Source organism: Nannobrachium achirus (assembly GCF_963921795.1).
Source record: "Nannobrachium achirus genome assembly, chromosome: 22".
Classification (NCBI taxonomy): Eukaryota; Metazoa; Chordata; class Actinopteri; order Myctophiformes; family Myctophidae; genus Nannobrachium; species Nannobrachium achirus.
The window spans coordinates 666,840-681,134 of NC_137829.1; the positions used below are offsets into that span (position 1 = coordinate 666,840).

The window sequence follows — 14,295 nt, forward strand, 5'->3', positions numbered from 1 at the left end:
CTGCTCACTTTATTATCCCTGATTGATTGATTGATTGATTGAATAATTTATTAGAAGTTTGCAATAGAAAAAAAGTACAGTTTCATGACAGTACAAATCACTGGTACAAGGTCAACTAAAAGGAGATCCTAGAAAGCCGAGGCTTATTTCCACAGGAACCACACTTTAAGTATCTCATCTCATATAAAGTCTGTCCCTGCTGTCTATCTATTGGTTGTTATATAGGCTTTGCATTAACTCTATATACTTTACAATGTATATACATATGCTATAATGCTACATGTTATGTTGCTGTTGAATAGTAGTCTATTGTATGTTGAGTAGGCAGGCTACAAAGGACCTTTAAAGTCCTCTGCTAACATTATTTTTCGACTTATACGTTCCCTGACAGCTATTTTCCGTTTTCTTACCTTTCAAGTAAATAATTTGAGAATGTATTTTCCCCATGCATTTGAAAGGAACGGCTCCCTGGTGCGAACCGGATCCCACCGTTCATTTCAAAGAGCCGTTCAGAAGACTCGATTCGTTCGCGAACGTCACGCAAACGGAACACCGCTCTGTGTAATCCAACATGGCTGCCTCCATGCAGCTGTGTTCACAAGACTAACTGATAGTTTAGTATTATTAATTAACTCATAGTTTTGCTATTAGGCTCTTATAACTCGAGATTTTCCTTTTTGGGGCGGATCAAGAAATACTTTATGTGTACAGGTATTTATTTGAAATCACTCTTATGAACGTTAGACTGTCACTGAATGAATCTGTTAGCTTTCAGCTAACGCAGGAGCTAATTAATAGTATTGTTGTTATAAATATTAATAATAATACATGTTATATATCAGTGGTTTTCAACCTGTTCCATATGAAGGTCCATTATTTATACTGCATTTGAGCCATGTAAACCCGAAACCTGTTTTACACATCATATGGGTTTAATATATGACCCAATTAGTCTCCAGGGTTTCTTAAGAATATGTATGATCCTGATTTACTACGACACTGTGGCACATTATGAGTCCACTAGTAGGCCTACTAGTGGTTCTCAAATGCACATTATGAGTCCACTATAGCCGCAAATTGCAACACTAGATTTTTTTATACTCTGATGAATCTAGGGTTGCAATACCTCCCATAGGGATCCAATGCATGAAAACAGTTTTTTGCTATCTGATTGTATTAAACGACTTCAAACTCACCAATATTGTGGCTCTATGGAAAGCTCGGAATTTACTCTTGCTATCTGCAAAGTGTTTGTTTCTGAAAATTCCACCGTGGAATTGTTATGATTTATTTTCTGTCAATAAAATCCGAGCAGCCATGTTTTTTTTCTAAGTCTTGAACTTAGGAAGCGCTCGTCTTCTATAACACCACGTCCCGCTGCCTCCTGCATTAGGCTATGTGACAGAACCAGCTGGTACACAGGACTGCTGAGTGACTTCCCACGAGCGCTTCCAAACTCCAGCACTTAGAAAAAATAATCACCCGAACTGAATTTCTTGACAGAAAATAAAATCATAACAATTCCACGGTGGATTTTTCAGAAACAAACACTTTGCAGATAGCAAGAGTAAATTCCAAGCTTTCCATAGAGCCACAATATTGGTGAGTTTGAAGTTGTTTAATACAATCTCTTTTTTTCTTTACATATCTACTGCATAGTACTGTGTTCTATTTGTCTGTCATTCAATGTTATATGAGATACTTTAATGGTTTCCTGTTGAAATAAGCTTAGTCTTTTCATGGATCTCCTTTTAGTAGACCTTGTACCAGTGAACTGTACCGTCATGAATCTGTACATTTTCCTATGCAAACTTCTAATAAAGCCTTCAATCAATCAATCAATCAGATAGCAAAAAACTGTTTTCATGCATTGGATCCCTATGGGAGGTATTGCAACCCTAGATTCATCCGAGAAAAAATCTAGTGTTGCAATTTGCGGCTAAGTCCACTAGTAGGCCTACTAGTGGTTCTCAAATGTTTTATTTGCGAGGACCCCCGGCCATAACTCTGAGAGTGTCCATTGGGGGTCTATGAAGTAATGTTGTTTTCATAGCAGTTTGTGATGGAAATATTATTTGTAAACAACAACACCTTCTTATTCCCATATGAGATACAATAATCCATCACAAAGAAATAAGACAGGAGAGTGATCAGAGTGAGAATGGAATGTTTTACTATGGAGAGAGAGTATTCAAGACAAAGGTACAACAGAATAATCAATGGTTCGTGCTCTCTCTCACAAATTATGTTTTGACATGAGTATAAGTATGGTCATTTCATCAGTCAATGGATGACGTTTCAACAGTTCATAGGATATGTTTCTTGTCCACAAATGACAAGACCAAGAGTCCATATACAGGGTTCCTGGGGGGAGGTGTCCTTGCTGGTGTCTGGATGACACCAAATGTCCCAGGCCGAGCCTTAGAATACCAAAACAATTCTCATTGTTTAGGTACAGGCTCCAGGCAGTTGATAAGGCCTGATTTCTACCAGACGGAGACCTTGTGGGTACTGTACATGACATTATATGACAGGACACAGTCACTGTGTCTTAGGGTCAGGGGGTCAACAATATGTATTGATAAAAATATGATATGAACCATAACAAAATACCTATCAGTAAGAAATAATGTTGTTTTCGTTGCAGGATTGTGATGATAAGAAGTAATGTTTTCGTTGCAGGATTGTGATGATAAGAAGTAATGTTTTCGTTGCAGGATCGTGATGATAAGAAGTAATGTTTTCGTTGCAGGATCGTGATGATAAGAAGTAATGTTTTCGTTGCAGGATCGTGATGATAAGAAGTAATGTTTTCGTTGCAGGATTGTGATGATAAGAAGTAATGTTTTCGTTGCAGGATTGTGATGATAAGAAGTAATGTTTTCGTTGCAGGATTGTGATGATAAGAAGTAATGTTTTCGTTGCAGGATTGTGATGATAAGAAGTAATGTTTTGGTTGCAGGATTGTGATGATAAGAAGTAATGTTTTGGTTGCAGGATTGTGATGGTATGAAGTAATGTTTTCGTTGCAGGATTGTGATGGTATGAAGGCATCTTGTTGAAGAGATGGAAGTAGCAATGGACTCCCAGCAGGGAGGAGACACCCCTCATGTAGACATGACCACCAGTGAAAAGGTATATATTTTTTTTATCTTTAAATAATACAATAATGAAAAAAACATCACGAGGATGCAACTGGGACCGTGGGACGTATCATCAGTGATGTAGCCTGGGGTCGACGGGTGTTTCGGGTCTCGCAACATCATACACCCTCGCCCAGGTGACCCAGCCGGGGTTGATCAAGTCCCGAGTAGCTATCCACGATCAGTCCTATTAGGGAAAGACAGGGTCACTCAATGTGCTGCACCGGAACTACTCTGCCGGGATTGGGGGCAGCGCCACTCTGGCGCATGGAAGAACTAGGCTCTATGGGTTGACTCCTGGCCGGGCTCCTCCTACGTCTCACCAGGTCCTCTCCTGCTCTCACCAGAGTGACAAAAACCTTGTCACTGGTACAAATGGGTAGATTCACTTTGAGGATGTATCTTTGTAGTGTCCAATGCTATCCCATTCCCCACTCATTTGACCTAGACTCATATCAGTGAAGTGTAAATGTCCCTCTGTTGTTCCTGTCAATGAGTATATTGCATTACTAGCCTTGGATCAAGACGGTCATAGATTGTGACCGTCTATCAAGTCTGACATTTGCATATGTTGGTTACTTTCCCCGAAGGGTCAGCGCGACATCCGCCTCTCAAGCCTGTACTTCTCCATGCATGTTTCGTACAAACCATAAGGGCTCGTACACAATGATTTCAAGAAAACACTTGTGTAGTGTGAAATACTTTAACGATTTGATACTTCCCGACCACTTCAATATCTTGCAGTGAACCTGTGTGTGTGTGTGTGTGTGTGTGTGTGTGTGTGTGTGTGTGTGCACACTGTATTCCAGGGGTGAGATGCCATGGGCTCGCGTGGGCTTGGCGAGCCCACACTTATTTTGCTGCACGCACGCGCGCCTCATATGCACACACTAATTAACAATAAAAACACTAATTAACAATAAAAACAGCATGCGTGCATGACGTCATGAATTTAGAGGACCCACACTTCTAAAATCCATATCACACCATATCACCATATCACACCACATCCATATCACCATATCACACCACATCCATATCACCATATCATATCACACCATATCACATATCACCATATCACACCATATCACATATCACCATATCACACCATATCACATATCACCATATCACACCATATCACACTTCTAGAATCCATATCACACCACTGCTGTATTCCGTATTTTTCTAAAATCCCACACAACAGCGAGTCTCTTTCTCATGTCACGATACTAGCGAAAGTAGCGATATAATATCGGTATATTTCCCAGTGAGACACGGATAGGCCTACATCTGACATCACCAGAGTCAAAAAGTTGTTTTAAAACGGGATTCGTTAAATTAGGCTGGTATAAAAAAAATCAAAAAACAAAAAAAAAACAGACATTTTATCTTGTGTTTTGTTTGATCCTCTCCCCAGGTGGTAGATCTGTTGAATCAGGCGGCTCTGATTTCTACAGATGAGAAGCTCACCACCCTTAGACAGGTCAGTCTCCTCAACTACCATTTGGTTCTAAATAAATTAGTAATTGTTAACATTTGGAGATGTTCTAACCATTTGTACCTTGTTTCAGGTCCAAGAGCTCATCATAAACAAGGATCCCTCACTTTTGGACAACTTCTTAGATGTAAGTAAATCAACTTAATACCTATAATATATGCCCACATGTGTGGTGTATGTATATGTGTATATATGAGTCGGTATGCAATTACGTATATGTGTGTAAATATAGAGCCATTGCTTTACAGTATTACGTTTGATATGTAAATTGTAAATGGCACATTTATATAGCACCTTTATAGCGCCTTTATCCAAGGCGCTTCACATAGATTGTGCATTACATTCACAGACAGACAGACACGCACACACACACACACACACACACACACACACACACACACACACAGTCACACACACACTCATTCATTCATACACTGATGGCAGAGGAAACCATCCAAGGCACAGCCTGCTCATCAGGAGCAATTAGGGGTTCAGAGTCAAGACTCTCAAGGACACTTCGATAGTAACTCTGGGGGAGCCCAGGATCAAACTGGGAACCCTTTGGAAACCCTCCGTGTTCGGCACCTCTAGTACTCTACCCCTGAGCCACTATGTATACCATAGATTGCTTTTTGTGTATATATGATTGCACATTTCTTCATTCATGATTTGATTGTTTCATGCTAAACTATGCTGACGTAAATAACGATTGCATTATTTTCAAGTTCTGAAACAGTGTTTTGTTTTGAAACAAAGTTACTTTTCAAACGGAGTATGCAAAGTAAACATTAGCTTAATAGCTTCATCCTACACCTTTTAGGAGCCACCTCTGTATTTATGAACTAAACTGTATTATCTATTCGTTATGCTGAAGCAACAACATAAAACATTCATTCATTCATTCATTCATTATTCATGCATTCATTCATTCAACTGAGTCTGAGGTACATCATCAAAAATCCATGTCCATTTGGTCAATGGGATTATAGGCCTGTTTTGTTTGCTTTGTTTTTGCACAATACATGCACAGTAGCCACGGATGCGCCTAAAGATTTACATTGACCTGCCTGTAACCTATCGTCCACTCAGTGCGGACTCAAACCTTCAACCTTTTAGGCGTGAGGGTAGTTTGTACCAAGTGACCTGCGTGTGAAAGTACTTCATTTTTTCTTGACTATGTTTATTTGAAACTTGTCTTGTGCAGGAGATGATCGCCTTTCAGACCGACAAATCTATAGAAGTGAGGAAGTTTGTCATCGGCTTCATCGAAGAGGCGTGGTGGGTGTTCACACTATTTTACGCTTTTCGCAGTGTTTGTATCTGTCCAACAACTTAGAAGTACATGTCTGTATATCAGGGGTTCCCAACCTTTTTTGTCTCGGGGCATCCCATAAATATTTTTTTTAATCCAAGCCACCCCTACATTATAATCCCGGTACCTTATAGTTATAGAATGTTTATAGAATATCGTCGTTGTCGGGTGGAAACCTTGTATGTCCAAAACCGTTCGTTTTGTATTTATCATCTATAAAACTAGTGAAAACAGCAGATCTAGTGTGCTTGTAGATCGGCTGTTTCACTAGTTGTGTGCGACAGTCTTGTATGATGAAGCAGGGCTTTGCTTTAGCAAAAGACCCACACATTTGAAACTTGGAGTTACGAGGTTTCTACCCGACAGTGACGATATTTTAGTGATTATGTTGCGAGGAAAACGTTGAGATAATAGCCATTTTGGTTAGAACTGACTGAAAATAACTTTGTACTTAAAGTTTAAAATTATACTAAATATTTTTTCAAGTTCTTTCTTTCTTGTGTGTCGCCGTGCAGCAAAAGAGACAACGAGCTGCTGCTGAGACTGATCGCTAACCTGAACATGCTGCTGAGAGACGAGAGCGTCAACGTGGTGAAGAAAGCTATTCTCACCCTGACCCAGCTCTACAGAGTGGCCCTACAGGTGCACAACATGGAACTTTGTCCGACTTACAGGGTTCCCACGGTCATGAAATTCCTGGAAATATTTTGAAATTAGAAAAATATTTTTCCAGTACTGGAAAAGTTTTGGAATTGATCAAGGGTCCTGGAAGGTCCTGGAAAAAAATAGCTATGCATTGTCTTTGGTTATTGATTTTGTTAATACCTCTGAAATGGCAAATTTTCACAATAAATCCATGTTATTCAAAATTCCTCTACTCTTAGTGCTCATCAGGGTGCCGGGGTCCCCAGTTCAAATATGATTATTTCGTGGGTCACGGCCAGAAAAGGCTGAGAACCACTGCCATACACTACCTGTCTTTTGGCATTGCGCATAGGAGTAAGCAACTTGTTATTGAGCTGAATTATTGTTATATATTCCTGGAAATCTGGTTAAATATTCTGGAAAAGTTTTGGAAATGAATTGGTAAAGATGTGTGGGAACCCTGTGAAAATCTCCACTGGCTGTCTATCAGTCTGTCCGTCACGTCTGTCCGTCACGTATCCCAGCGGTTTTGGGACCTGTCTTTATCAATCAAAAGAGAACACAATCTTTCTTTCCCAATGGTTAACACGTGTGCGAGAGTTTTAATGGTTTGTTAAACTCAGATTTTTGTCTTCATTGTGTGTGTGTGTGTGTGTGTGTGTGTGTGTGTGTGTGTGTGTGTGTCTGTGCGTGTGCGTGCTGTACAGTGGTTGGTTCGGTCCAAGACGGTGCCAGAGATGCAGGAGGCGTGCTGGGACATGGTGACCCAGATGAAAGGGGACGTGCTGGCCCAGCTGGACTCGGAGAACGACGGCGTCCGGACGCACGCCATCAAGTTCACCGAGTCGCTCATCATCACGCTGTCTCCACGCACCTCCGACTCAGACGTCCCCAAGAAGCAGGAGGGCGACATCAGCCTGGACAAGATCCCCAAGGACCACTCGTACATCCGCTCTGGTGAGAAGAACCTCTCACACATTGAAGAACCACTCGTACATAAAGAACCACTCGTACATCCGCTCTGGTGAGAAGAACCTCTCACACATGGAAGAACCACTCGTACATAAAGAACCACTCGTACATCCGCTCTGGTGAGAAGAACCTCTCACACATTGAAGAACCACTCGTACATAAAGAACCACTCGTACATAAAGAACCACTCGTACATCCGCTCTGGTGAGAAGAACCTCTCACACATTGAAGAACCACTCGTACATAAAGAACCACTCGTACATACGTAAAGAACCACTCACACATAAAGGAACCACTCACACATAAAGAACCACTCACACAAAAAGAACCACTCACACATAAAGAACCACTCACACATAAAGAACCATTCACACATAAAGAACCACTCACACATAAAGAACCACTCACACATAAAGAACCACTCACACATAAAGAACCACTCACACATAAAGAACCACTCACACATAAAGAACCACTCACACAAAAAGAACCACTCACACATAAAGAACCACTCACACATAAAGAACCATTCACACATAAAGAACCACTCGTACATAAAGAACCACTCACACATAAAGAACCACTCACACATAAAGAACCACTCACACATAAAGAACCACTCACACATAAAGAACCATTCACACATAAAGAACCACTCACACATAATGAACCAATCACACATAAAGACAGACTCATACATGAAGACAACTCGTACATAAAGAACTACTCACTCATAAAGGCAGACTCATACATGAAGACAACTCGTACATAAAGAACTACTCACTCATAAAGGCAGACTCATACATAAAGTCTAGGGAAGTGAACGCGAGTTCACTTCACTAGCAAGTCGACGCGTCGAGCCCATTTATCGATGTGTGATCAACTTTCTCCCTTTAGTTTTTTTGCTGCGCAGTTGAGATGAGATGAGAGTGCAAAATGCGCTGTCCTTTACCACAACTGATGCCTCCATGCTTAGAATTTGTATCAAAGCCCTAATGATAATAAAAAAAAATAAGTTCCGGTTACCTCAGCGAATATATATGAATGCTCGTCCCAAAACATGGTAGCTCCGACCCCCGAGTGCCGCGCTGCGAGCTTTTAGATCTGCTATTTTTGAAAAGTTGTGAAATCTTTGAAGATTCTGACCCGATTCTATAAATGTCTTCTAAATCGTTCTAAGGTTTTTGAAAAACGCATGTTTCTATGTCAGTGGTTCTCAAAACTTTTTCATGTCAAGGACCCTTAGAATTATATCTATTTGGCCACCGACCCACATCTCGAAATATGTTGTTCCAGGGAACCCCCCCAAGAAGCAAATATTTTTAGTTACAAATGTTCGCTTTTAAAAAGATATTTTCAAAGATTTGTGGTCGCTACAATATATGGAAGTCCCTGACCCTGACCCTTGTGCCTCTCCAGAGGTCCTGTGTGAAGAAGGGAAGTCTGCTCTGGAGCAGCTGCTGAGGTTCATGGTGCACCCGGCCATCTCCAGCATCAACCTGACCACGGCCCTGGGCTCCCTGGCCACCATCGCTCGCCAGAGGCCCATGTTCATGTCCGAGGTGGTGCAGGCCTACGAGACGCTGCACGGTGAGTGGGGATGGAGCTGGAAACAAGGGCCCGCTACAAACACCATATCAAATGTATTGATTACCCGCTATTACATGTGTTTGTTGTTTAGGAAACCGCGCTAGTGTGGGTGGGAGGCTCCTTTCACGCCGTTTCACAAATCACACCGTACGACTTGGCCATACAGATTGTTGTGAGATTGTAGATCGGCTATTTTCAGAGCGCCAATGAACATACAATGACTTGTCTTTTAGTTCTACAGGATTTCTTCTCCAACATAACATTTTAGTTTAGTCATCATAGCTTAGTAGAGATGCTCCGATTGCGACTGGAACCAGTATCTGCCGATACCGATATTCCCGGTCTCAGCGTCAAATCCATAAATTCTTCTATTTATTGTGTTACTGTAGCAGCATTTATATATGTAATGATTCTTCTTACAAAACCTTGTATATTAAGTATAAACATTAGAAGATTGCAGGCTGAGGTCCTCCGATTCAACTTGTAGGAGATGAAGCTGAGGTTACATTACAGTCCCACAGATAAATGTTGTGAAAGTAGCTGATCTAGCTTGTAGATCGGCAAAGCCGATAGAGGCAAAGCCGATACCGATCAAAGCCGATAGAGCCTTTATCGGCCGATCGTGATCACTCTCCGATCAATCGGCACATCTCTAATAGTTTCGCTTTTATTAAGTCTTTGTCAGTGAAAAAGGGTAGTCGACAAACATTTTTCGGCGCAATTTCTAGCCGACTAAAACACCCCTGTTGTTGTCGTGCCTTCCAGCCAACCTTCCCCCCACTCTGGCCAAGTCGCAGGTGAGCAGCGTGAGGAAGAACCTGAAGCTCCACCTGCTGGCGGTGCTGAAGCACCCGTGCAGCCAGGACTTCACGGCCCAGATCGGCACGCTGCTGCTGGACCTGGGCATGGCCCAGAGCGAGATCACGCGCTCCACCCCGGCCCCGCGTGAGCCCCGCAAGAGGCCCCGCAACGAGCCCTACACCGAGGGCAAGAAGCTCAAGCTGGGTGAGTGTTGGAAGGGGCGGCGCAGGGTCGCTTTGGTCCGGTCACATGTGTACACTACATGCCGTCTCACGCGCACGGACATGCATCGATGTGAACCATCCTTTAAGTTCACACCTCGACGACGTTTACACTGTAGTGTCACACCACAGTGTTTTTACAAAGGAACAAGCCTGTGTACATATCAATAGACCAGTGTCTGACCTGTTAACTCCTGTAATGTAGGTGTTAGGCAACAGGCAAAATATAGTTGCAACTTCGGCCTGTTTTAATAAGTCTAGACTAGGGTCTGGTTGAACTGAAGTGATATTGACGAATCTTAGCTAGGTATTCTGCGGCACCCCTGGACGCCCAGGAAACCCTGCAGATAGAGGAAGGGGAAACGATGACGCTGTCCTGTTCCTTTGTGTTGCTCAGAACCCGCGCTGATGGAGGACGACGAGGACAAAGAGGAAGCGGCGCCCTCCTCGGAGTCCAAGCCCTCCGCCGCCCCGCCGCCCCAGTCCGCCATCGACCTCACCTCAGACTTCCTCCGCCCGCTGCTCTCGCCCGAGAACGTCGCCAACCTGGTGAGTCCCACCGCAGAGATGAAGGCACTGGGGACGGAAATTGCTAGGAACCCGACGATTCGATTCCGATTCAGAGGGCTGCGGTTCGATTATAAATCGATTGCCGATCCATCACGATGCATTTTGATTCCAATGCAGGATTCTTTTCCCCTTCACTGTCTGACTAATAAACAAAGTGCTTTCTAATGATCCATAATGGATACAGATTAATTTAGCCTACATCCATTATCTTTTATTCATAATGGAAAAGAGTCCTTTTAGTAAAAAATCAGGACTTGTAACATAAAGCAGGGGTCTTCAAGCTTTTCAGGCCAGGGACCCCTTAGTTGAGAGAGAGATGAAGCAGGGACCCCCACAACCTGTTTCCATATAGTTTCATCATTTGACAGCACAATCATCAGTGTTTGACTGGAATGATGTCAATTTGTGTTTTCAGATATTTAACCACTTGAACCAACAAAAACTTGAATTTTCACTCTCTACTTAGTCTGCTCCTTTTCCCCTCTACACCAAAGCTCTTTGCCGAAAATAGCCGATCTACAAGCTCACAACGCCTCGTGAGCTTGTAGATCTGCTATTTTTTGGCTAATGTTCTCCGAATATGGATGCTAGGGTTCAAGGGGTTAATATAAAAAAAGTTTATATCACTCAAAGATTTGGAGGACCCCCTGTAGTAACTCTGAGGACCCCCTGTTGAAGACCCCTGACATAAAGGCTTCTCAATACTTATCCAACAGCATGGTCTAACTGTCGGTTACCAGGTACTGATCAGCATGGTCTAACTGTCTGTTACCAGGTATTGATCAGCATGGTCTAACTGTCTGTTACCAGGTATTGATCAGCATGGTCTAACTGTTACCAGGTATTGATCAGTATGGTCTAACTGTCTGTTACCAGGTCCTGATCAGTATGGTCTAACTGTCTGTTACCAGGTCCTGATCAGTATGGTCTAACTGTCTGTTACCAGGTATTGATCAGTATGGTCTAACTGTCTGTTACCAGGTATTGATCAGTATGGTCTAACTGTCTGTTTCCAGGTATTGATCAGCATGGTCTAACTGTCTGTTTCCAGGTATTGATCAGCATGGTCTAACTGTCTGTTACCAGGTATTGATCAGCATGGTCTACTTGCCAGACGCCATGCCAGCCTCCTTCCAGGCCACCTACACGCCGGTGGAGTCTGCAGGAACGGACGCTCAGATCAGACACCTGGCCAGGCTCATGGCCTCGCAGATGACCGCCGCAGGGATCGGACCAGGTCTGTTTTCACCCATGCTGAGACAAAAGCATATATCGGGTTTGATCTGCGTGATGGGCTTGTGTGTCCACGTTCCATGTTGAATGAATTCACATCTGTTTGGGCTGGTGAAGGTAATTGGTTTTAACTCATTCTGTGCCACCTTTTCACCACTAGAGGGCGCCCAATGGCCATAGAATGCTACATAGACAAGTGCTGGTATATGCACAAGCCTTGTGCAGCCATGACTCGCCTGAACACTTTCCTTTGTTCATGTACAGGAACAGGATGAAGTTAGCTTGAAGTTAGCTATTGACTACCAAGCATTTTAGAAGCCCTATTTTCGGCGATTTAGCCATGATTAAACCTTGCACACCTCATGGATATGCATGGAACAGAGAAAATGAGCTCTAAAGATCCTGGATTGCATTGGAGTGGATGGTAAATATCGGCGGCGCGACGCTCTCGCGGGCCGTGTAAACAGATGGCGGCCGGCTTCTTTTTTTAAAAGCCGAACTAGTTCGGGATCGGCACCCTGATAAGGACAAATAATGCCGAACTAGTTCGGGATTGGCACAGTAAGAGTTAAGTAGGCCTGGGACTTTAACTGATTAACGGATTGGGGACCCAAATGCATTTGGGTAATACAAGTTAAAGCATCAGATATTAGTTAAATCTAGAGTGACACGGATGCGTTCCCGTCCTAAATGGGTTCAATGATTGTGTCCGTTAGGTCGCAAGTTACTATGAAAACCTCCACCGGCTGTCTGTCCCCTCCGTCACGTCACACTTTTGGCCCTACTCTTATCTCCGGCACCGTTGCCTCTATCCATGCCAAACTTTTTACACACACTCCTTGGCTGGCAAACCACAACCTCCGCCCCTGATTTCTCACATGCCCCTCTTCTAGCGCCACCGTGAGGTTGCTTGCCAATTGTGCATACTGTACATGCGACCTGACGGTCGCTTATCTCCCGATTAGGGAGTCTTACTGGTATAAAAATATGAACTTGTCAAACTCGTCACTTGCACTTTGGACAGACCTTAATAACTGGTCAAACTCGTCATATGGCAGTGAGTTAACGCTGTCAACCCCTCCTGCGCCCCCTGCAGGCCTGGAGCAGTGCAGAGCGCGAGATGAGGACGCTGGGAAGGAGGCGATGGAGGAGGACTCTGCCATCAAGGAGGCGCTGATCAAGCGCAAGGTGCCCGTGCTGACGGGCCAGGCCATCTCCGTGGTGGGGGGCTACTCGGACAAGCCCCAAGCCGCTCCGCTCAAGAGGGTCCCTGAACCCATCCTGCCCTCGGCACAGACCAAGTAAGAGGAGCAACAAAATAAACAACTCCATTCTGTATTTACAATTTACTATGTAGGCAATCAGGGGCACGGTGGCGCTGTCGCCTCAAAGGTAGGGGTGGGTGATATGGTGATCATTATTGTTGAGATGATACAATGTCTCCACGATGTATCGTATATATCGTGATACAATTGAGGGAGCCTTGTAAAAAATCCTGTTTAATCGTTAATACAGAGATTCATTGCAGAATTCAATTTAAACCTGCATTTTGGTCAAAATGATCAGTTCTCAAACTTTCAAATGTCAAGGTCTCCACTTAACTCTGTCAGTATACAAATGAAACCAAATGGACCCGTAAGGGTCCATTTGGTTTCATTTGTATACTGTCAGAGTTACATACTTGTAAAGTTCAGTTTAGACCTCCCAAAAGGAACCCAGAGAGTATTGTTTTTGTCAAGTAATTTGAAAAATAACCATAAAAACCAACGTGAAAAAGAATCGTGATAAAATTGTGTATCGTGATACAACTTGGGAAAATATTGTGATATTGTATTTTTCCATATCGCCCACCCCTACTCAAAGGTCCTGGGTTCGATTCCCGCTGGGGTAGCTCTGGGTCTGGGTGTCACCCAGATGTCTGATCCATGCCTGGTTCACCTCAGTCGTTTAGCAATTGATCTGAATGTGAACAAACCTGACCCAACTGCCAAGCCTGTTTCAAATTTTCCCCAATTCCAAGGTTTTTATTAGCGTTTTCATTTCATGGTGACACAGCTGCCGCCATGGTTATAGCCCGCCAGGCTATGGGACCGTCCCCCTAGGCTATGGGCGTCTCAGTACTCGGTAGCATTTGTGTTCAGGTCACCACAATAACACATGGACAACGCATATTGTACTTTCCTGTGTTCGTCTTTGCAAACTGCTAATAAAGTATTCAATCAATCAATCTTTTCATAAAACTCTTGCCCCCACGGCCCATGTTTGTCCGTAATGCCGGTAATAATATAATAATAATAATAACAAGGTTCC

At 43.2% G+C, this 14,295-nt stretch overlaps 1 protein-coding gene across 1 annotated transcript in view; it reads left to right on the forward strand.

The window, feature by feature from the left end:
• Window positions 1-572: 572 nt before the first annotated feature.
• Window positions 573-14,295, forward strand: part of sympk (symplekin) — a 35,420-nt gene continuing 21,697 nt past the window's right edge. Inside the window, exons 1-12 of the mRNA XM_080753071.1 lie at window positions 573-711; window positions 3,033-3,135; window positions 4,561-4,626; window positions 4,715-4,768; window positions 5,846-5,919; window positions 6,469-6,595; window positions 7,306-7,555; window positions 8,990-9,160; window positions 9,926-10,165; window positions 10,580-10,731; window positions 11,839-11,989; window positions 13,082-13,286. Coding sequence (XP_080609197.1) covers window positions 3,067-3,135; window positions 4,561-4,626; window positions 4,715-4,768; window positions 5,846-5,919; window positions 6,469-6,595; window positions 7,306-7,555; window positions 8,990-9,160; window positions 9,926-10,165; window positions 10,580-10,731; window positions 11,839-11,989; window positions 13,082-13,286 — 1,559 coding nt within the window. The 5' untranslated portion in view covers window positions 573-711; window positions 3,033-3,066. The remainder of the gene's footprint in view (window positions 712-3,032; window positions 3,136-4,560; window positions 4,627-4,714; window positions 4,769-5,845; window positions 5,920-6,468; window positions 6,596-7,305; window positions 7,556-8,989; window positions 9,161-9,925; window positions 10,166-10,579; window positions 10,732-11,838; window positions 11,990-13,081; window positions 13,287-14,295) is intronic.